The sequence below is a fragment of the Mycteria americana genome, chromosome 7, assembly GCF_035582795.1.
Source record: "Mycteria americana isolate JAX WOST 10 ecotype Jacksonville Zoo and Gardens chromosome 7, USCA_MyAme_1.0, whole genome shotgun sequence".
Taxonomy (NCBI): domain Eukaryota; kingdom Metazoa; phylum Chordata; class Aves; order Ciconiiformes; family Ciconiidae; genus Mycteria; species Mycteria americana.
In genome coordinates, this window is record NC_134371.1 from 25,800,310 (window position 1) to 25,822,167 (window position 21,858).

Consider the following 21,858-nt stretch of genomic DNA (forward strand, 5'->3'; position numbering starts at 1 on the left):
ATGCCCTGAGCCCTGGGCAAAGGAAGTGACGGGGCAGAGGAACAAGCCCGCAGGCAGCTGAGGCATGTGCCAAACAGCAGGAAGGGACGCCGTGCTGTTGTGCTTATGTTAGGGAGCTGTCTCCCTTGGCCCCAGAGCCGGCATCTCTCTGGCAGGCTGTTGTTGACAGGAGTGATGGCAGGTGTGCGGCAGGTTGGCTTCCCCTCCCTCCATGATGGAATAAAAGCTCATCCTCGTCTCTCAAGGCTGATTCCTTACTGGCTAGCATTGCATTTCACACGGGCCCTGCTAGTGTGATAGTCCAGGTTCATCTTTGTGCCAGCAGCAAACATCGGTCGCAGGCTCCTTCTTGCGTCATGGCCAGAAAGAAAAGTGTGCAAGAAGCTCAGCCGCACGCTCAATCCGCCAGGAAGTGCCTGGTACCTGTGTCCAGCCCTGCAGCACCCGCCTGGCACCAGCTGATGTGGCGTTCCTGTGGCTGGGCCCTTGGCCCCATCCCCGCCCAACCTTCACAGCTTGAACGCATGTCCGCATGCTCACGCGTAAGACACTCTCTGCCCTGGCACCACACCAGCAATTTTACTGAAGTCCAGAAAGATTAGCGCTGCCATATCTAGCTAGCCTAGTAAATCATTGTCTGGCTTCTCAAAAGATGCTTCTGTTGTAGGTGAGGGGCAACTAGATGATCTGGAGGTGAGCTGGAGGTGGTCAGATCAATATTACACCATCGCACCAACACTGCATCAGTGCTGACCCCAGCAGCAGCCTTCCTGTGAGGAAGACAGGCGTTTTAGCTTCCTGTAAGAAGCTGCTGAAGGGCTAGGGACTGTGCAAATCCGACCCGTTTACGAGTGACCTGTGGGCTCTGGAATTGCGCTTAGCTCTTCAACCGCGACTCTCGGGACCCAGCAGGCACTAGGACCTGCCTGAAGCCTTTACACCCGAGGCTGTTCAGCGGGGACAAGCGCAGCGCAGCGCAGCGGCCCGGACGCGGGGCCGGGGCAGCGGCCCGCACGCCGGTCCCGCGGCGGGGGGGGCGGGCGGGCGGCAGCGCGGCGGCGGGGCGGGGGTGCCGGCGGCGCCGCGGCCTCGGGCCGATGCCGCCGCTGTGCAAGGTCACCGCCTCGCTGCTCATCGGCAGCGCCCGGGCGGCCTGCGACCAGGAGCTGCTCGGGCGGGAGGGGGTCACCTTCTGCGTTAATGTCAGCAGGCTGCAGCCGTTCCCCGGCCTCCCGCAGGTGCGGGGCATACGCGTACCTGTGCTGGATGACCCGGCGGAAGACCTGTATCGGTATTTTGAACGGTGCAGTGATGCCATAGAGGAGGCTGTGAAGAGCGGTGGGAAGTGCTTAGTTTACTGTAAAAATGGCCGCAGCCGGTCAGCGGCCATTTGCACTGCTTATCTGATGAGACACCGAAAGCTCCCGCTCAAGGACGCCTTTGAGGTATTGTGCTTATACCGGGTTTGTATTTAGACATCTTTTGGGCAAGAAATGCAATGCTTATAGTGAATAATGGTGATTTCTCATAGAATTATTTTGGTGCTCTCGCCTGTTTATTAGCAGTTTTATAGATATTCAAGATTTGAATAAAATGCCACTGTAAGTTTTTTCACACCGCCCCCCCCCGCTTAGAAAAATAAGCTTTCAACATGAGGTTTCTGGGGCAAATATAGTTACAAATGCAAATAGGCTTTAAGCACTGGTAGCAAAATACACAAAGCTGGTTGTTTTGTGAACATTTTCCCTATCATTTGCTTATTCATGATACATGAAGTTAGGGACAGACATAAAGCAAATGAGTGAAAAGGAAGCAAGTACGTGCAGAAGTTGTTTTGCAGGATTTGCTCTTATCACCTACATGACGGCTCAACACAGCAAAGAAACATAATCTGTTAGGCCTGCTAAATAGCTAGGGACTAGCTAGCTACGAGTAACAGCATCTCAATTTTATTAGGAAGCCCATCCAATACATATGGCTCATGCTTTACAGTCTTTTAGTCTTCACCCATTTGGTAGGTATGTCACTAAAGTCTCTAATTTAGACAACTGTTTTGCTCAGTACTAGACACAGGCATGCAGATACGTGACCAAGTTTCACTCTATCTTAAAGATGAGTGGTGTCACCACACTTTGTGAGAGTCATTCACATTTCCAGCAAATCCAACAACTCCTTTTCATGTCTCACCCACGAATCCATTCTGTAACATGGACCATATGCCAGGAGGTCTTAACAAGCACAGAGTGAGGTCAGCTCACCAAAACACCTGTTTATTATTCCATAGCAAAATCAAAACCAAAGTAAATCCTCTCAAAAGTCTTAGAGGAAGAAATCCGTCGGCGTGATACCTTCCCTTGCTTCTACAATGTCTCTCTTGTTTCCTAGATGGTGAAGGCTGCCAGACCAGTAGCAGAACCCAATGCAGGATTTTGGTCTCAGCTGCAGAGATATGAAGAAGATTTGCAGATACCAAAGCGGTCTGATCTGCTGAGCAAAGGACTTAAAAATAGCGATGTGTGAAGATGGTTTAAAGAGAGTTAAGTGGTTTGCTACAGATATTTAAAAAAAAAACCCCACCACTTCATGTATCGCCTATACATAAAATGCCTTACTCCCCAGTCTGAGTTGATGGTTCATCACATTCATTCGGAGTGTTACCGTTGAAGGTGCATGGGAAAGGGGCAGATAAGCAGGGAGAAACAGCAGAAACAGAAAATGGTTGGAAGGACTGTAAACAAACCAGTGAAAGGCATGGTACCTTCAGCATTTATTTTCCCCTGACACTGAATACAGTAACAATGTATTGAACGAATGAATGAGTTACTACATAGGGATTTTACTCTTGTTTTTTAATTAAACTTCCCAGTGACAGCACTAGAAGACCTGATGCCAGACCAAGGAAGTTCTGAATTTGTCGCTCCCCTACTGGATCGTAATTCGTGTTCATGAGCTGACATAACCTTTGGTAGGAAACCGACACTGGAACTTCTTAGTCACTGCCTGAGCTCTGCATTTTCCTTACATTCAACTAGACCAAAATACCATCACAAAATTACCTAAAAATCCAGAGGACAGAATATACAGATGATGGTAAAGAGTTCAGCTCCCGCCATGCAAGTTGTGCCTTTTCGGCTTTTGAAATTATTCTCCAAAATACCAAAGGGATGATTTTTGAAAGAGTAGTTGATAGTGGAGGGAAAAAGATGACATGGGCAATCTAAAAGTAATCCTCACTCCTTTTAGCTCTCCTTACTAAGCCTAGCAAGATCTATCAGTGCCCAATTCATGCCTTAATGTGTCAGTTTACAAGTCAGCTGTATCTGTATGCAAGCAACATGGCTAAATCGTTTCTGCTAAGACTGCTTGCAGGTTGCCCTGTGAAATTATCTATTGGGATATCAAGGAAGCTGCATGAAGCTTCTAAATCAGACAACAATTATGTTTATCCTAAGACATGAAAAGTAGAGACAAACACCAAGGTATTTTGTCAAACTATATTAATACATTTGTAATTTAAAAGGGACAAGTTATGAAACCTGTGAACCTGCAGTGTGAAATTCCATTCCACGTTGCTCAAAGCATCCGTACAAAGTAAAGTTAGCTCATCGTCATCTGTCTAAGTGCTTACACAAGGCAAACATACGCTTCCAGCAGTGGAGTAGTTTAAGGCAGAAATTCTAATGATGGAACAATGACGGAGAATTAAGCCACTGGGGAATTACATGAATTAGACAATTCACATGCAGTAGAAGTTCCCAAAGTTAAAGATTGCTCAAAGTTAAAATAGGATTATTTTAAAAGCTGAAAACATAGAAATAAAAATAAAAAATTGGGGCTATCATCTTCTTAGTTATCACAAGGCATTTTTGCACCAGATGCTTTCTCCACTCCCAGCTGTGTTTGGTTTATTCTGTATCGTTTATCTTTGGTATCTGCATTACAACCAACAAGAAATTTGTTGCACATCTGCAGATTTGGAGGTGAGTGGTTGTTAGGGAATTTTTTTTAGCTTTTATAAATCTTGACTATCATACATATTAAGAATTTCAGTATAACATGAGACTTCAAGCCCACAGTATATAAACTATAGCCTTATTAATGGCCAGGATACCACTCATCAAAAAATCTGTTTCAGTCAGTCTGTGGAATAAAGTTTATTTCCTGTCAAAAGCTAAAGCTGCTAAACAAAAGTAGGAAGCAAAACATTAATGAAAACACAATACATTTCTAACTGTGAGGCGTATTAACTTGCAGTCAGCTACAGCATATCAGTTCCGCATTTTTGAGTCAGCTGAAATAGAAACAGTTGCTCTTGATTGTCAGGATACACTGCACTCTGTGGTTAAATTTTACCAGGCTTCTTGGCACACAGAAAACCTTCATGCCGCAGGATTTCACATCACAGCATTTTCTGTAGAAACCTATTTACATTTGAAAACCATTCCCGGAAAAACCATTCCTATTTACATTGAAAACCATACCTCCTCCTTGTACTGCTCCAAATTAAGATGAAAGATTGCAACTTGGAACCGGAACTCTGGAAGTAGTTCACTTCTTTATTTGAGTTCATAACCTATTAACGTTACAAGTGATGTAAAAGACAAGTTTAGACATACTCCTTGTTGCTTATGACTGTCTCAGAGTTTTTGGTATAAATGTGCTGCTGATGAGCTGCCTGGCCTGCTGAATATGCGTACTTGTTGCAACTGTAAATTAAGAAAAAAAAAAATACAAAATAGTAGGTATTACACACACGTCCACAGTTTCAGATACTTAGGAAGTTACTCATATAGGTCTGTATCCAACCCACCAATACCACATACTTCACAAAGGTGCAGAAATTAGAGACCTATTGTTCTCATCAGTCTTGTAGTTAAGGGGAAAGAGATGGACTCTGTGACAGGCAGCATAGCCATCTCTCTCTTAACCAGAAACACACTCTGGATTCCTAACCCATGTGTGCTCTTACTCGAGGCATTTTAGTCAAGTCCCTAAAGCAGAAAAGAACCTAGACCTTAAAGACTTTGTGCAAGCTGCAGTTTTTAATACAGGAATCAAGGTGATGAGAAAGGAAAACAGAAGTATCTTCAGCCAACCCCTTCAGCTGTCATTCATCATGTTGAACTTCTATTTCATACATCAGTTTTACCAGCTTGTCAAGACATTTCAGGATATTTGGGACTTTGTATCAAAGTATGGTGAGCGAGATCTAAAGTCCAATGTGGTTGGTGAAATACTACCATAAAACTTAAATGGCTTCAGATTAGGCAATGGAGTATCAGAGGAACACTCTCACTTATTAGGTGTTTTGACCTAACTTTTCTAAGATTAAATACAGCAGCAGTGAGCATGCTTCTTCCTTCCATGTTATCATCCTCTCAAGCTTAGCCAGTACAGCCTCCAAGCCATTTGGGTTCTTCAGGGTACACATGGACCTCTGCTATTTCTGACAATTTCATCCCTCTCCTTCAGAAAGGGACCTTCTGTATGTGTGAATAATTTAAGATTGAAAAACAAATCCAGGCAAGGTTAAATATTGAAGCCAGAAATCTCAACTTTTCTGATTTGATGTGCAACAAGACATTTCCATAAGGAACAAGAAAAAAATCATGTGCATGTAATGATCAATTGGATATGCTTTGGGAGGGAAATGCCATTACACTTTCTGCAAATTAAATGGTGTTTGAATATTTTAATAGTAGTGAGTATTGCACAAAAACTTGATTATAATACACTATACTCTTTGATATACTTTTATTTTGACAATAGATAGTTCACTCTTTCACTGCACATTTTCATCATGTAGATCTTAGAACCATCAGCAGTACCCAGAATTACCAAATACTAATTATAGGTGACCGCTGATGGCAAAGTATCAACAAGTATACTTGAAGTTGATACTGGGAAGTATAAGTATTTGGTACAGCATCCCCCTGCCATCACAAGTCTGTGACATGCCATAGCACTGAACTAATAGGTACAATTTCCTGTTTGCACTTTAGATGGCTACAGATTTATACCAAGGGGTGAGGGAGAGAGAATAGCATACAGATAGAAAATGGTATATAATTGACAGCTACTATTTCAACTGACAAATCCAAGATTACCTGTAATCCTGTTTTTTCCTCCCTTTGCATGAACAGGTCAGTAAGGTCCCACCAAGTGCGTAAAGAACAGATCCAGCCCAGCCTAAGTACAGAGCATCTCCCAGTTCATACCTGAAACATGAAAGACTTTATGGAAAGAGCATATAACAGGATTGCAAAGCCATTATTTTACACTGAGCCATAAGGTGCACAAATCATGCAAACAAACCAATTCTAGTCTGCATAGAAATCAGGTAACTGAAAGGTACTTCAACAGATAACAGAGGAGAACAGATCTGGCTTTGTGTCTGTTCAATAAAACTCTTACATGTATATTTAAGTGCTCTGCCAAATTAGTCACAGTACAGAAAGTACTAAGCAACACAAAGATAAGTAGCAATAAATACTTGCATATATTTAATAAATTGTTGATAATAAATGATAATAATATACCTTCTGTGCAGCCACAACACTTATGTTGCCCTTGTATTGTCTATGCCACTGAAGTAATTTTGTGAACCTGAATGATTCGGACCTTATTGTCTGTGTCATGAGAAAAGGCTGTGTCATGACATGTCTGTGTCATAGAAATCAGTTTTCTATGGACCTGATGCTAGATCACCTACAAGTAGCTATTTGTATAGGGCTAGTTTTCAAACTTACGTATCCTAAAGAATATTCAGCAGTCTCTGTAGTTATATGGCTAAAATACATTTATGAATAGTCCCAGGCTGAAAAAGAATAGTTCCCCATTTTACTGTAGAAAACTACACCCTTCAGAAAACCCCCTAGTCCAGTCCAAGAAATTCACTGATAATGAATTTGACCCAAAGACTAGACACAACTGAGCCTGCGAAAGTCTGGCAGGGGTTTTGCAAAAAGAGGCAAACAAGTTTTTATATTCAAAGACTATATCCACAATATGGCTGTACCTCTGTGGTCTGAGATAACTAATATGAGAGCAAAACGTGTGTCATGGACTGCGTAGAAGGTATACTGAAACCAGGTATGTGTGTTTTCTTTCCACTTGTAAACACAAAATCGTTATTTAAAAGTATTGACATTTCTGACTCCAGAATTAATTGGTAACAGGAAGGTTTCAGAGGTTTACACCAGTTCACTGCTCTCCGTGTTCTCATCGCACATTGGAGCCGCAAGGTCTCCACTGTTTTAGGCGCTTTCCAAACACAGAACAAGGACACAATCATTATCTCAAAAAAACAGGAGTGCAAGTTGCTGGAGGAATACTAAGGAACAATCAGAGAGTGTTGCCCAGTGCATGAAATTGTCTCTGCTCACTAGTCACCTATAGACAGGAATGCTGTAGACGTCATACCAAAGGAAAGTATATAGGAGGGATCTGCAGGAGAACTTAGGTTGCCTTCACAGCTGTATGACAAATTCCTCTGAGAATTAGTAGAGGTTAACTTTCCTAATTTGCTGAAGTCAGGCAAAAAAATGCAATCTGAAAAACCAGATTTGCCAGTCTCTTAAGAGTGAAGATCAATACTGGCCTGCAATTGAATTTAAACCTGTTTCACAGAGTCCAAGGAGCACAAACTTCCTCAAGAGCATGTCTGGCTTTAACAATGATCAAAGTTAATCGACTAAGAACTGCTTAGTGAATTGATAGTCTTAAACATGAAGTTTAGATATTAAAAAAAAGATTTCTTTAGCTACTGAATGCAAGCCATCTGGTAACTGATTAACATGCATTGATGTTGAAGCCCCAAAGCTATACCAGGTAACTATAAAACTCGCTAACTATTCCACTAACTGAAATTCTTTATCAAGTTGTTTCGGTCCTCTAACGTATTTATTACCCTTCATATAATTCTCTCAAGGGGATATAAAACAACGAAAAGCATTCACAAGTGCAATTTCTTTGTAAGTGCTTGTTTGAAAACACAAGGAAAACTGACAAACATCCAAAGCAATTGCTTAAAGTACTTTGATTCATAACAAAGCACTTTACCTCTGACTTCCCTGAACTGACTCTCAGGAAGAAACTTACAAAACACTTCAAAAATTATCCTAGCAACTAAAGATTTATAGTTTACTGATCTAAAAATCATATACTTGGTAGAGGTACTGGCAAATTATAAATGTCCCCTTTTCCCCAAACCAGCTCTCTCATGTTCCACAGACAATATATTATGTTTCTGTCTCCCTTTTTTCCCCTTTCTGAAGGAGAGGTCCCATCACCTCCACCCTTGTTCCTCATTGCTAAATCTATTGACCTAGATAAGGTGCCATTAAGCGGGCATTTGGGTTTGAAGACTGTTGCTTTTATATCAGACAAGAATAAGGGCTTTTATACCTTGAAACTTGTTTGTGCGCAACAGTATGAGCTAATAGTCCCACAAACTTTGCCTCATTTTAATTCCTAAGGCAAACAAATGTTGAGCTGCTAATATATAGTGAAAAATATTTTTTTACTTCTTTAAGACAAGCAGCACACTTCAATGACATTTCTCAGCTATCTGCAGGTCACTAGTATGCAGTTCAAGCTGGTTTCTGTATGTTTTTTTCATTTGCTTGTACATCTGAGGCATTGTGTTCTAGCCATAACTAGAATTTTGTACCTCTTTTGGTCTAAATGCCGAAGAAAATTAAGACTTTTATCTTTTCTTCTTCATAGCATTGAGATGTGCACTTAATTGAGTCTCACAAGAAAATGTAAACACAGTACAGAAAACCCTCAGATGTGAGATTGATATTCCCCACACATTCACTAAACCTTCCCAAAGAGAACTCTCCTCCCTCCCCACCAACATTGCTGAGCTGAAAAGATTCCCTGAAGACAAATTTTTTCTCCTGTAGGACTGGATAACGGGATCCATCCAGGTTCTGAAACTCTGGAGCAGCTGTGCTTAGTGCAGCTGACTGTAACGCATGATGGAGTTTGGTATGACAGACCTATTAACTTACTTGGTTCCAGCGTACAATGGGTCAAAAAATTGAGCTGTAACCATCGCAGCATACCAAGAAACAGCCACCATGGAGCAGAGACCTACCAGAAAAAGTTTAAAAAGCACACAGGTGAATGATGAATGGTGGTAACAACTTTAAACCAAGAACAAGTGTTCATTTCATTTAGGCTAGCTGTGAAAGCAATACAAAGTATTGATAGCATTCTCATTTCAGCCTCAATATTACCTCCTAAAATAAAGAGAAATCCTCCCGTGACAGCAAACTTCATTTTTCCATCTTCATTGCTCAACCCAACGTTTGTGCACTTCAAACCAAGCAGCGAGAGTACTGTAGCTATGAATCCCAAAAGGATGGAAGCAATCATCAAGGCACGGCATGCCTGAATATAAGCTAAGTAAGACAGAAAAAGAGAAAACAAATCAGGATCTATATAGAAATTAAATTAATCTTGTGCTGAAAAAATAAAAGCAATTAGAGGGAGTGACAAAATTAACAGGAGCGGTAAGGAGTGAATCTTGTCCAACTTGGTTACTTGGTTCAGAGAAGCATCAAAACCCTAGAGTGTTTACCCTTGAAGTCAATCAGATTTCAGAGTTGAACTACATTTACACTTTATAAGCTCAGTAAATCCTCTTGGGGCTTTAGTAAACCCTGAAAAATTATAGCAAGCCCTTCATAGCTTACATCTTCAAGTCCTGTGAAAACACATAGGGATATATATGGTCATTTACAGGAGCAGAAATAAGTCTCCTACTCACAGGTCCTGGTGACTTCCTTACACCTGTACAGCTGAGCACACAGGACACCTCTGAACTCTGGGTCCTAGCCAAGGTGTGCGGGGCTCTGGCACTACAGAGGAATTGGAAAAATGTCCTGGCTTTGCTACTTCCAGTGGGAGATGGGAAAGGAAGTGCTCAAGTTAGCAGTGCACTTTAAACTCTGAGTCGGGGATGAGCAGATCGGAGAGCTGCAGCACTCCCCTGCTCCCTCAGACATACTCCTGCGGAGAGGTTACAGCTGGTGTGGGCACGTTAGGGAATTTGGTATGCTGACGATTCTCAGAATCACAGAATCACAGAATCATATAGGTTGGAAAAGACCTTTAAGATCATCGAGTCCAACCATAAACCTAACACTGCCAAAAACCATCACTACACCATGTCTCTAAGTACCTCATCCAAACGTCCTTTAAATACCTCCAGGGATGGCGACTCAACCACTTCCCTGGGCAGTCTGTTCCAATGCTTGATAACCCTCTCGGTGAAGAAAAATTTCCTAATATCCAGTCTAAACCTCCCCTGGCGCAACTTGAGGCCATTTCCTCTTGTCCTATCACTTGTTACCTGCATCACTTAAGCTCCCAGTATTCAGATTTAGGTATCGATTGCACAAAAACTGGGACCAGATTATTAACCAGCCTAAGAAGAAAGGTCAGACAGGGACTTTGGGCTCCTTTAAAATGGCACCCTGCATCTGGCAGGTTCCAGGTCAAACGGCACTTTGGCACCTTTGTTATGAGATAAACATGCCGGGTGTCACCAATCCAGCAGGTTTTGGCTGATAACTTTGTTGGACCCGATAATCTTAAAGGTCTTTTCCAACCTAAATGATTCTGTGATCCTAACCATACATCAAAAGGGTCTGAACTGGACTGCATCTGGACAGTCGCATCGTTGATGCTAGCATTCAGGCTCTTGCTCCCTGATCACCTCCATGTCCTCCATGGTAACCTGCTCTCTAGCTCTGTAGTGAAGTGAGCCTGTAACTCTCCAGACAACAGAAATCACTCACAGAAGCAGAAGGCAAAGTGATAGATTCACACTCAGATTCAGTGGGCTGTATAGATTTATGTTGCTTAAGAGTATTGGTCCTGAAAGCTTGAGAGTTATCAAAGACAGTAATAAGCAGTCATGAGATAAATACACAGAATTAGAGGATTAACATTGTTCAAGGAATTAATGTTTTGTTAAGCACTAATTTTAAAATTTTCGGGGAAAAAAAATACAGACAGTAATAAAAGTGAAAAGACCTCTCAAAGTACTATTAACAGTTCAAGTTTTTTTCCTGCAGAAGATACTGTTAGGACAAGCACTCCACTCCGACGCTGCTTTCTAGTGTGGGATCTTACACCGTGGCAGCAGGAATTACCCATAGCAGGGATCCAACAACTTACATTTCAGGTCTTTGAGGCTCCTGCAGTATTAGATGGGACTCCCCATATCTTTCCAGGACAAACAAGCATACCCTCAAGCTAGCTGCTTGCAAGTCAATGGCTGTATTATTTTAACAGAAGAAATTTCATACCATATCCTCTTTGTACCACAATACGATAGCCTCAACAGCCTCAACTGAGGAGCTTACTTCACAGTCCAGAAAGCTCAATTTTTTGTTGTCTTTATCTTAAAAATGAGCTTATTGAACAAGATACAAAGTTCATTTTATCAATCAATACTAATTGTAAGAAAGTATCCCAAAAATCCTGTCATTGAAAGAAACACCTATGGAACCCTAAAAAGAAGGAAAAAAAAGGAGTTTAATAAGCATTTTGTAGCTAACTAATTGCTTTATATCAAATGTTTGATCTAGTTGTGACTAGATAGATAGTGCTAGCTATACGTAGTAGCCAGTCATGGTTTCAATCTTATGCAATATTGCTTTTAAAAAGGTCTTCACTTCAAACATTTGTGATTTGGGCTAATGGCTTGCTGAATTCAAAAGCTTTAAATCTGTTTAAAAGAACCAAGTCTGATATTTCCCATGCACAAAACAAAAAACAGAGGTATACCACATAGCTCAGCTGCCAATAAGGAAACCTTCACAGAAAATCTTTATGGTCCTTCTGATGAGAGGTAACAAAGACACTTTTGTTTTTCTTTTTTTCCCCTTCCCCCAGCCCCTGGCATCTTCTGCTGCAGCAGTTTCAGCTAAGTTTCTAAACAGCAATTTGAAACACACCTAAACTGACCATGACAAGTTTTAGTCTGCCTTGGCTCACATCTGCAAGCACTACAGACATTTCTTGGAGGTCCCACTGTTTGCTCACCCCTCATTGCTACCAACCCCACTTTCTTCCTCTTTCCTGTTTTGCCCAACTGTCCTCTCGACTTTTTCTACAATTCAGTGTCTTCTAACTTGTTTCTTTTTCAGTTGTCCTTTCTAAAACCTTTTTGTCTCTACAATTCTGCAAGCTGCTTTTCCATTCCCCTTCCCCCTGCCTATTCCCCTCAAATATACTGCCATCTTCTCAACAGCATAACTGACCTCCTCTTCAACAGATCAAATTTAGTCTTCACAAATTCACTTTCAGAGCCTGGCCTATTCATTTACTTTCTGTCTGGCCCCATTTTTTTCCTTCCTGCTGACTCCATGTTGTTATCTGCAATTCTCCAGGAGCCTTGCTGGTGCTTGCCTTCCTTTCTCTTTCGCTTTAGCACATCCACTCATGATGCTTTTTTCTGCTCCCCCCTCCCCAATTTCTTTAAAACCCACTTTTTTCTCAGCAGCTCCAAGGTGCTGACCTGATGTGGCCCCATTGCCCACATCCACACACATGGGAGCTCGATGACACTCTCAGAGGCAACACCACGTGTAAATACATCAGTGACAAGATGCTGCCTAGAGTCAGTGGCAGTAAGTTACGAACCAACCCTTGAAGTGGTTTATACATGAAACAAATGCACACTCACATAAGCACTCTGCAGAGGATAATGTCCGATGGACATGATCCTGCTATTGCTGAGTCTAAGAAGTTTAAATAGGGTGATGTTCCTCTTAATATACATATGCATTTTAAAACCAATTGTTAGATAACACCGAAAGATGAAAAGAACATATTATTCTCTAAATACTGGACACCGTTTCAGAGAATTGCTGTGCTACTGTCAGAGCTGGTCAACAGCATCAGTTTATTTCAGACTGAGAGAGAAAGTGAATTTAACACCTCATTCCCACTAATCCTATATTACACATTCTTCAGATTAGGAGTATCCTCCTACCTCTTTAGTTTAGCCACCTCCCAGTGTAGATTCAACTAAGTAGGAAGGCATTTTTATTCTGGGATAAGTATCTACATACTGAATTACTCAAGATTAATAAAAACTAGCTTCACTGTCTATAAACATGCTTACTATCCACAGAATATTGCCTTAGTTGAGCATTTGAGGACAATCAACAATTCTGCTGAAGACTGATACGGAGTACAGGAGCCAGCAGATCTAAATTTCCTGATATTTAGAACCACATCCACCAAGACATTAGTTAACAAGTCCTGACAAGTATATTAATTTATAACATATACTCATTGTATAACTTATACTCATAACATAATGTTATCATATGTATAACATATACTCACTGTTACTAGTGACTCATTGTCACTACCACTTCTTAGCTATAAATAGTATTTCCTACCTATTATATGAAAAAACTCCAGCTACAGTACATTTGCTATCAAGTATTGCAAAAGAAGGCCCATACAATAATTCCAAATAAACATGGAACTGTCATAAGATGTGTTAAAAAATGTCTCCTACTAATTCCTCCCACACCATGCTAGAAAAGAGATTACACCATATTTAAAATACCCATTAAAATAAATGCTTGATCAAGCGACTTCATATGCCTTATTTTATAGCCTCTCCTAATGTGCTCGACACATTCGGCTGCTTAAGAGATTTTTATTACTTCAACCCACAAAGTCCTTCTTGGCCAGGTATTTTCCAGTAATACCAGACTACCACAACAAAAGCCTTACTACTTTTTTCCAACAAATTTTTAAGCAATATAAACAAGACTGTGCAAAGTCACATACCAGGCAGTGCAAGCATAGAGTCAAATTCTCTGCAGTTGGATATTCCAGTGCTGTCTTCTGCACAGCTCCTCCACAGGTTTTCAAACAACGTAGACGTTGTGATCACACTACCATGTACACTGGAGACTTTCCAGTAATTATTCGGCAAAGTAGCTCCAATAATTGCCCACCCACCCAAGCACAAAAGAAAACCAACAATTTCCAACACAGCAGTCATGCTTGTGAGTAGTAACAGTTAAATATCCCTATAATTAGATTACAATCAAGTGAAGCCTTTCAGAAGCCTCCTTGCTGTTTTATCTCTGGGTTTCACTCCAAAATGAGGCTACCTTTGCTCTTTGCTCAACCTCAGAGATAAGGCTTACAGTGCATGACAATAAGAAGTGGGAGCAGTTCATGATAAAGACACTAACATTTAAAAAAAAAATGACAATATTAATTCTTTTTCTAACGATAAGTGACAAAATGAGCCTATTCTTAGTCTCAGCCTAGAAAGTCCAGTCAGTATTCCTACAAAATATCTTGTAAGAGTGATAATATTGGCAAATATGTTATTTCTGTCTCTCCTCTGAAGTCAACTAGGGTTTACACAAGATTAAAATTGTTTGTAATTTTATTATTGATCTCAAATCAAAAAGCTTTACTGTGTTATTTTCTTGATGACTCAAGCATAAAAAATCTTGAGAACAGGACCTTTATTCTGTTGCTAGAAAATTTAGCACATTTTTTGGAGTTATTGTCAGAAGTAATCCATAGCAACTGTACTGCCAGTTTCTTTCAGGAAGGTTAAGTCTGTGGATGAGTCGTTTCCATTAATATTTTACAGTCTATTGATTTATAGTTAAACACATTCAGTCTTAAAAATAGTCCCACTTACACTGGAATACAATTGTAACAATGTATGTTTTACAGATATTAAATATAAGGGAATGAATGAGTCAGTGTGACAGACCTATCTCAAAAGGAATAAAATTATGAAGGAAAACAGCTATATGAAAAATAATACATATCAGCTGATTGCATCTGTTTGTCAGAATGTCTCAGTATTAAAGAAAATCTATTCTAGGCAAAGTAGAATATGTTAAACTTGGTTTACTTGCTTCTGCTCTTGACTAGACAAAATCATAGACTCAATTCACATCACTCACTAGTATTAATACCTTAAATTGCCTGTGTATCCAACCGGGGTTAACCATCTCTTGCAGTGATAACCTGCTCTTATCTCCAGGAAACGGAGTCAGAGTTTCTTCATAAAATAATCCTGCTATGATGCAACATGGTAACAGATTCATGGCATTTACATAAAGACTACCAGAAGGATTAGCCATTGAGAGAGTCACAACTTGCCCATAACAGGTATCTGGGTTTTTCTTTTTCAAAATTCACTGGTCACTTTGAGCTGATGCTGTAGGTTGGTAGGCTCAGCTGCAAAAGGATACTACAGTGCCACCATGACATTTTTGCTCCCTTGGCAGCCAAGAGGATCATTGTCATTGATTTAAATAACAACAGATTTGGCAGCACAGCTAGTGTGATCCTGTGCAGCTCTGTACTTGCAATCTTTTAAAGAAACTAGATGGTGTGTGGTAAGAATTGATCTTCTCGGGTGACTTTTATGGAATTCCCTCCTTCTGCTAAGTCAGCGCAATTTGAAAAATGATGGCATAGTAAAATGAACACTATACCAGTATACTGGAGTATCTGCATCCCATTAAAAGCCCTTCAAAGAGTTTCAAATTAATTTATCCATACACAGGTGCTACCCTGGTGACTTCAGCGATCACTTCTGCTGACAGCACTTTGAAAGTTTACTTTAGTTGGGACCTTGAATCAAGTGTCCCCAGATTTCTTACTGCTGCCAAGGATAAAAAAAATTTTAAGAATTCCATTTTTTTTTTTTAAATCTCTTCCTAATTAAGAAAGCTATTTCAACAGGCAGTCATAAAGCACACATGTAAACAGAAAAGACTAAACTGCAGACTTGGAATGCATGAGTTTTTCCTATATGGCAACAGGCATTTTAATCATTCCCTTAAGGAAATCACTCTTCAATGTTGTTGAACAACATAGGGTTATTCTTCACCAAATTTCATAAAATATGGTTTGGTAAGTGATGGACATAACAGCAGATGCTGCTCTGCAGGAGGTTCAGCATCAGCAGAGTAAAAGAGTTGGTGTTGATAGCTTCACATCACCACCATCCATGATGTGGGAGTTTTCCTTCAGAGTTGCTCTAACCTGGTCGAGCAAACTGAACACCCATCAATGGCTGAAAGCCAGGAGGTGCGTTCCTGGAGCACATTTCCCTGCTTTGCTTCATCCACAAGGAAACCAATTTGCACACTCCAAGACCACTCCGCAATGCAAACCAAGTGCAGTAAATGGGAATAATTGGAAAATTCACTACGAAAGTGTACTCCTGATTTAAGTAAAATGCTAACATTGAGATGCCAAGATGTGACCATATATGACCATAGCAATATATGACCATACAGAGAAATTGCTCCTAACCCCTCTGAAATTCTCAGAACAGAGCATATTTGCATGTAATATGGTTGAGAGAGGGTTTACAGGCAGAAATAGTATTTTTTAAAATTAGATCAGCCAATACAGTTGTGAAAAAAATACTGACAATATTAACGCCCTAAACGTTTGATCAACATGAGCTGTACTTTTTTGATCACTTCTGTAGATTTGTTTCAAGACCTAGGAATGCTGACTGAGCACTGTAGGAAGAGAAACAGCCCTGTGACAGACAGCAATTACTCTCCAGGCAGCCACATGACGTGCCCGTCAGCTGGCATGCGGAACTCCGCACTGATTTTAGGGGACACACAGTTCTTTGAACAGCTGAAGATGATCCACTGAGCCCTGCCAACCAGGGGTCCTCTCTTCCAATTATGGGGGCCACGGGAAGAGAGGGAAGAGAAGCCTGGTGAGGCGACTGCTTCAGTTCACCAGGAACTCTTCTGTTCCTGGCGAATATTTTCTTTCTGTGTTGGGTGTAATGAAACTGCATTTAAAAAAAAAAAAAGGAGGCTGTCCCACATTAACTCTGCTTGTCTCCATAACAGGGCTGAAACATCTGTTTCTGCCCGTTACACAAGGCAAGGCAGAGCTGCCACACCATCGTAAGTATCTATGCCATCTTGCTACCACGTACGAGAACTGAAGGATTGTTGGCCCCATCTCATCACTCTAATTTCCAGAAATCGTATCTAAGTTTCTAGATGAAAATTAGGCATCCTGGTATCTACATAGAGGTAGTCTCGGAGAGGAGCATTCTGATGCTGGGTACTAGAACAGTATGAAAAGCTGCCATTGTCTCTGATGCAATGAGTAGAGTTTTTTAAATCCTTGGAAGGATATGATTAGCCTCCTTTTGAGGCTATAAATTCTGGCCTCATTACAGGATGCTGATACTTATTCTTAAACTGGCACCATCATTATGAAAGCAGATGAGGCCACTGAAGTCAGGGCCCTGAGGAAGAACCACAAATATGCTGAATCTTGAGAGTTAACTCTTGAGAGTTAAACTCTCACATTTTAGAGATCTCCCTTACAGTTAGGCAGCTCTGACTTCAGTGGAGTCCATATCTGTATCAAGAAAAGCAAGCGTTCATAGTCTGAGAGATGTGGTATTTGTAAGTTTTGAGCACTGCGCATCAGGAATAAATAAGCTGGAAAGAGTCCAGACAAAGCAATGACAGTAATCAGGGATCTATAAAACAGGGAAGGCTTGAAGAAATTATTCCATGATATAACTCATAACGTGACTGCACAATACTGAAAGTTGTAAAAGAATAAATGCAAAGTTCTGTTTAACACAGAAAGCTTAACAAAACACCAGTTTTCAAAGGCTATACTGTTACTGTTTCTACACTCAGTTTTCTGAGGAAAGAACTTAAATATTGGTCCTTCCTAGTCCTTTATCACACAAAAAAATATTTACAGAAAGATATTTTTAAAATCCAGAATAATCCAAACAAATAATTTTCAGTCCCTACAAAGACAATTCTTCTCTTTCTATTTGCAGATAAACTACCCTTGTAGCATGGTCTACCTCAGAAAACACAAAAGCATCAGTTGCACAGACATATTTTAAGCTGGCCACCTCTGAGACGTTCCAGAAAAATACACAGATTTAGCACAAAGTATCAAACAAGTTCTGGAATATCTACGAAGCCTGGTCTCACACCAAAGCACAAACAAGCACTAGCACTCATTGGCCTATGATCTGCTTGTAGTTAAGAATTAGGCCAAGTAAAAGGATACTATTTCTTCCAAAACAATAAAAAAAAAATCTTAGATTCATTGTATATGACCCATACCTCTATGCCAACACAACAGAGATGGCAATAAAGCCACAGCAGTTACTGAGCTGAACTGGAGGGTGAAGCATATGGATTTCACTGGGGCCCTTTAACCTGCCTGGAAGTACTACAGGACAAATCCAAATAATGGACCCTCTGTGACAAGCACAGTATATGCTGTCCAACCGCGCTAACGTGCTGTCCAGAAAGAAGGAATAAAACTACATCCCTAGATTTTATATACATATGCCATGTGCACTTACTGTCTGAACTCAACATGTAGGGAAATCTCTTGCACTGTATTGATCCAAAAGCAGTCACTGCACAGTCCATCCAAAGACCTTCAGAAATCCAGTCTGCAGTAACTAGCACTGTTGCAGTGCCTGAAATTTTCCATCTGTTAGATGTGGTAGTAACAAGTAAAATGGTCAATCCTGCTAAAGCCAGCAGCAATGCACAAATTTGTAGAGAAGACGACGACATTCTTCTGACAGAAGTTGTTTTCAAAGAAGCCTCCCAAAATTTCTGATATTAAAAACCTGTTGAAACAGTTTATACACATACAGTATTTAGAGTTATCTTTACGCAAGCCTGACCTTTACGAAAACATCAAAAGTATGCCTACCTACAAAATAATTTATCACATAAGGGAATTATAGAACTGGAATCTAAATCTCATTAAATAATTTGAATACTTAAATATTCTATGACATCCGAGTATTTTCTTAGGAACACTTTCATTACCATACATGTTTACCACAAAAAATACCAACAGAGCAAACCCAGAGGACCCAGCTGAGAAATTCTCTAATTCGAATTTGCCATGTTTCATCTGTTCTTTACTTGTTTGCTAACTCAAAATTCTTTTAAAATAAAAACTATCAAATGCTTTAATAAATTATTCATCTCCCCATTACAATGCCTATCACTACAAATTTAAAACAAAATAAATTTTGATACTCACGTTTACGATATGTTTCTAACCTGTTTCATCTACCTTCCTGCTAGACCCTAGTGTCAGCACTTTGTGAGGACCAGTTTGATCAAACAAGTGAAAGTTTCGTACTCTTTAGGACCTTTCTCCCCATTCTAAAAATCAAGGACATGGGGGCAAAGCTCTGCCTGACTGTTGCACAAAGGCTCAGTCAGGCATGGCTTTTTGCTACAGCAAAGTTTCAGTGAAATGGACGACTCAGATAAGAAAATTACAACAAAATCATGTAAGTTAGTACCAAAGATGATCAGATTAACCTGGCAACCATTGGCATATAATTTGCTTTGTCAGTGCCACTGAGCTGCCCATGCACCATCAGACTCCAAAGCAATACAGAAAAATATTATTACAATTTTTGCAATGATTGTTTTACTTGAAACTTTTGTTGCACTTGTCACCAAGACACTGTTTTCATGAAAGGAGGCCTGTGTCCGTATAAAACAGGCAAACAATTGAAGACAGGATTTGTTTTAGGATGCAGCCCACACTGTGAAGGAATATACAAGTTTTCAGCATTAAAAAAATTAAATAAATAAAAGAAGAAGAATTCAAGCCTCCTTCCATAATCATTCATTTTACATGACTGCAACACTCAGAATTTGTTTGCACAAGAAAAGAAGGAGTAAGTTTATTCCACTCTTAAAAATATGTATATTCCACTATAAAAGTTTAATCTCACATTGAGGAGGGAGCATTTGTCTCTCAAGTGACTGGGTAACCTCTTCAAAACACACATAACTGTCAACAGAGAATATCTGAAATAAATGATAAATTTAAATTAAGCAACAAATTCAAGCAGACTTCACATCACATGGGCAGGCCAATAATCCAAATTAATGTTTCTGCCTATTACATAGGTATGACCCATGCAATCACAATTCATTCCTGGCAATAAGGAAAAGAAGATAAAACTATATGCTCTGCACCATCACTATGGGTAGAACATATGTCAAAGTTGTAAACACAAAATTCGCATTAAAATACAATAATTTAAAATATCACAGGTTTCAAAGTGAGGAAGCTTGGAAACTAGATTTCACAAATACAGAATAACAACCTTCCTCCACCCTGACCCAAATTCAACCATGTTATAGCAGGACTACAAATACCACTGTAAGAGTCCTTCTCCCACCTGTAAAATGACTGTCCCATATTAATGCACGTGTTAGAGGTGATACAACATCCATGAGCTCCTCACTGTGGGTACGTATTCCTCAACAGAAAGGCACACGTGTGATCTGAATCTAGATGGTGACATTTCAATTCAGTACACAGGGAGATGTAAAATGGCAAGAAGAATAAACTTTGATAGCATGGTGCACGATGGACCAACTGGAAGGTGTTTAATTTTCCAGATTTTCTTCAGACAAGCATGCAAAGACGACCTTTACTACTTAGAAAGCAAAGCATGCAGTGCTGGTATTCGAATCCTTAGGCACTAGGGAGTGGGTCTGGTGTCTCAGTGAGGATTGGGAACTCGGTGATGGGTCACATATCAATAGGACACACAACGCAGGAGCAGAGAGCCCTAGAGCCTCTCCTGAAATGCACATTTCCAGGGGGTAAAACAAGGGCCAGTGAAAAAAAAAAAAAGGAGAGGTGTGTCTCTTTGTTTAAACAAATCCATTTTCTTTATATTCTTTATATTTCCCTGGCAGCATTTAAGCCCTGCAATCAGTAATCAGTGTAGACAGACACCCATCCAGTGGATCACATTAACAAACAAAACTGTTTGTGATTTCAGACATGCCCCGAGGCAGGACAGACCTCCCTGGCTCCTGGCCAAAGGAGGTCTGGCAGCCCGGGACAGCTCTGCACTTTGCTGTTGGTGTTCCTCCTCTCTTTGTCTTCCTCTGCCCCAAGGAGCCATTTTCACTCATTGCTTCCTGACCCTGCTGCTGCTATGCAAAACCCATGGGACAGTCCAGACGATACCTTATTCCCCCTGGGCCACCAGTCATGCACAAGACTGCAGTCCCCATGCGATGGCAGTGCTGATTTCTTACCACTCTTGTAGTTTTAACGATAAAAGTGATGCCACCGAAATGCATTGCTTTAACAGGGTAAGAGTTCGCTAATAGAAACCATCTGCAAAAGAGAAGCGTTCAAAAGCAAAGAGCTTGTTACTTCAACTGACACCACATCCCTCCTCCCCTTTCAACGTGTACCACGTACACCCTGCCCTTCAGGACTTGATTGTACTAGTTGCCATATGCTGTCACTGTTTATAGATTTGAGATGATGGCACAACTAATAGCAAATAGCTTTGCAACTGTCCAAAGGAGAATGACCATAAAGCAAAACCAAATAAATACATAAAGTCCAGAGCATCATCCCTCAAAATTGCACACATAGGCTATATACAACTAAGAGCTGTCATGTGATAAAAAGAAGCCCTGGGGGAGCAAAAAGATCACCTTATCATTAAAACCAGCACAGCCAAAATGTATGTGGTTTGAACACAGGACAGAAAGGGTTAACAAAAAAAATATTTAAGTCACTTAAACAAACAAATCACTCCTGATAACGTTTCTGGAAGCAAAAACAAGTGATAAAAGTGTCTAAATTGGAAAGTTAAAAAACTCTTTTAAGTCTTTTTCATTTTGTTACATAGAAAAACAGAGACAGAGCATTGATTACAACACTGGTTTCATTTACATATGTATATATACATTTTTAACATCAGCAATATATGGCTTTGAACCTGCTAATTGTTTCTTA

General features: G+C 40.3%; 2 protein-coding genes across 2 annotated transcripts; one reads left to right on the forward strand and one right to left on the reverse strand.

Moving 5' to 3' along the window:
* Positions 1-969: 969 nt before the first annotated feature.
* DUSP28 (dual specificity phosphatase 28) lies at positions 970-2,618 on the forward strand. The gene is made up of 2 exons (XM_075507457.1): positions 970-1,445; positions 2,386-2,618. The coding sequence occupies exons 1-2, from the start codon at positions 1,098-1,100 to the stop codon at positions 2,518-2,520; spliced, it is 483 nt and encodes a 160-aa protein (XP_075363572.1). The 5' UTR covers positions 970-1,097; the 3' UTR covers positions 2,521-2,618.
* An 87-nt stretch (positions 2,619-2,705) lies between these two features.
* LOC142412365 (claudin-19-like) lies at positions 2,706-21,546 on the reverse strand. The gene is made up of 7 exons (XM_075507456.1): positions 21,073-21,546; positions 20,270-20,381; positions 18,407-18,682; positions 9,246-9,410; positions 9,018-9,099; positions 6,108-6,218; positions 2,706-4,706 (listed from the first exon to the last, which is right to left on the reverse strand). The coding sequence occupies exons 3-7, from the start codon at positions 18,624-18,626 to the stop codon at positions 4,607-4,609; spliced, it is 678 nt and encodes a 225-aa protein (XP_075363571.1). The 5' UTR covers positions 18,627-18,682; positions 20,270-20,381; positions 21,073-21,546; the 3' UTR covers positions 2,706-4,606.
* Between the last annotated feature and the right edge of the window lie 312 nt (positions 21,547-21,858).

Bases quoted from the DNA above. Each gene is read 5' to 3' on its own strand.
- DUSP28 (XM_075507457.1), top strand. From the start codon at position 1,098: ATGCCGCCGCTGTGCAAGGTCACCGCCTCGCTGCTCATCGGCAGCGCC. The intron at 1,446-2,385 runs GTATTGTGCTTA...CTTGTTTCCTAG, and splicing joins CGCTCAAGGACGCCTTTGAG to ATGGTGAAGGCTGCCAGACC.
- LOC142412365 (XM_075507456.1), bottom strand. From the start codon at position 18,626: ATGTCGTCGTCTTCTCTACAAATTTGTGCATTGCTGCTGGCTTTAGCA. The intron at 9,411-18,406 runs GTAAGTGCACAT...TGTCTTACTTAG, and splicing joins CTACATGTTGAGTTCAGACA to CTTATATTCAGGCATGCCGT. The intron at 4,707-6,107 runs GTAATCTTGGAT...CTTAATTTACAG, and splicing joins AGGAAAAAACAGGATTACAG to TTGCAACAAGTACGCATATT.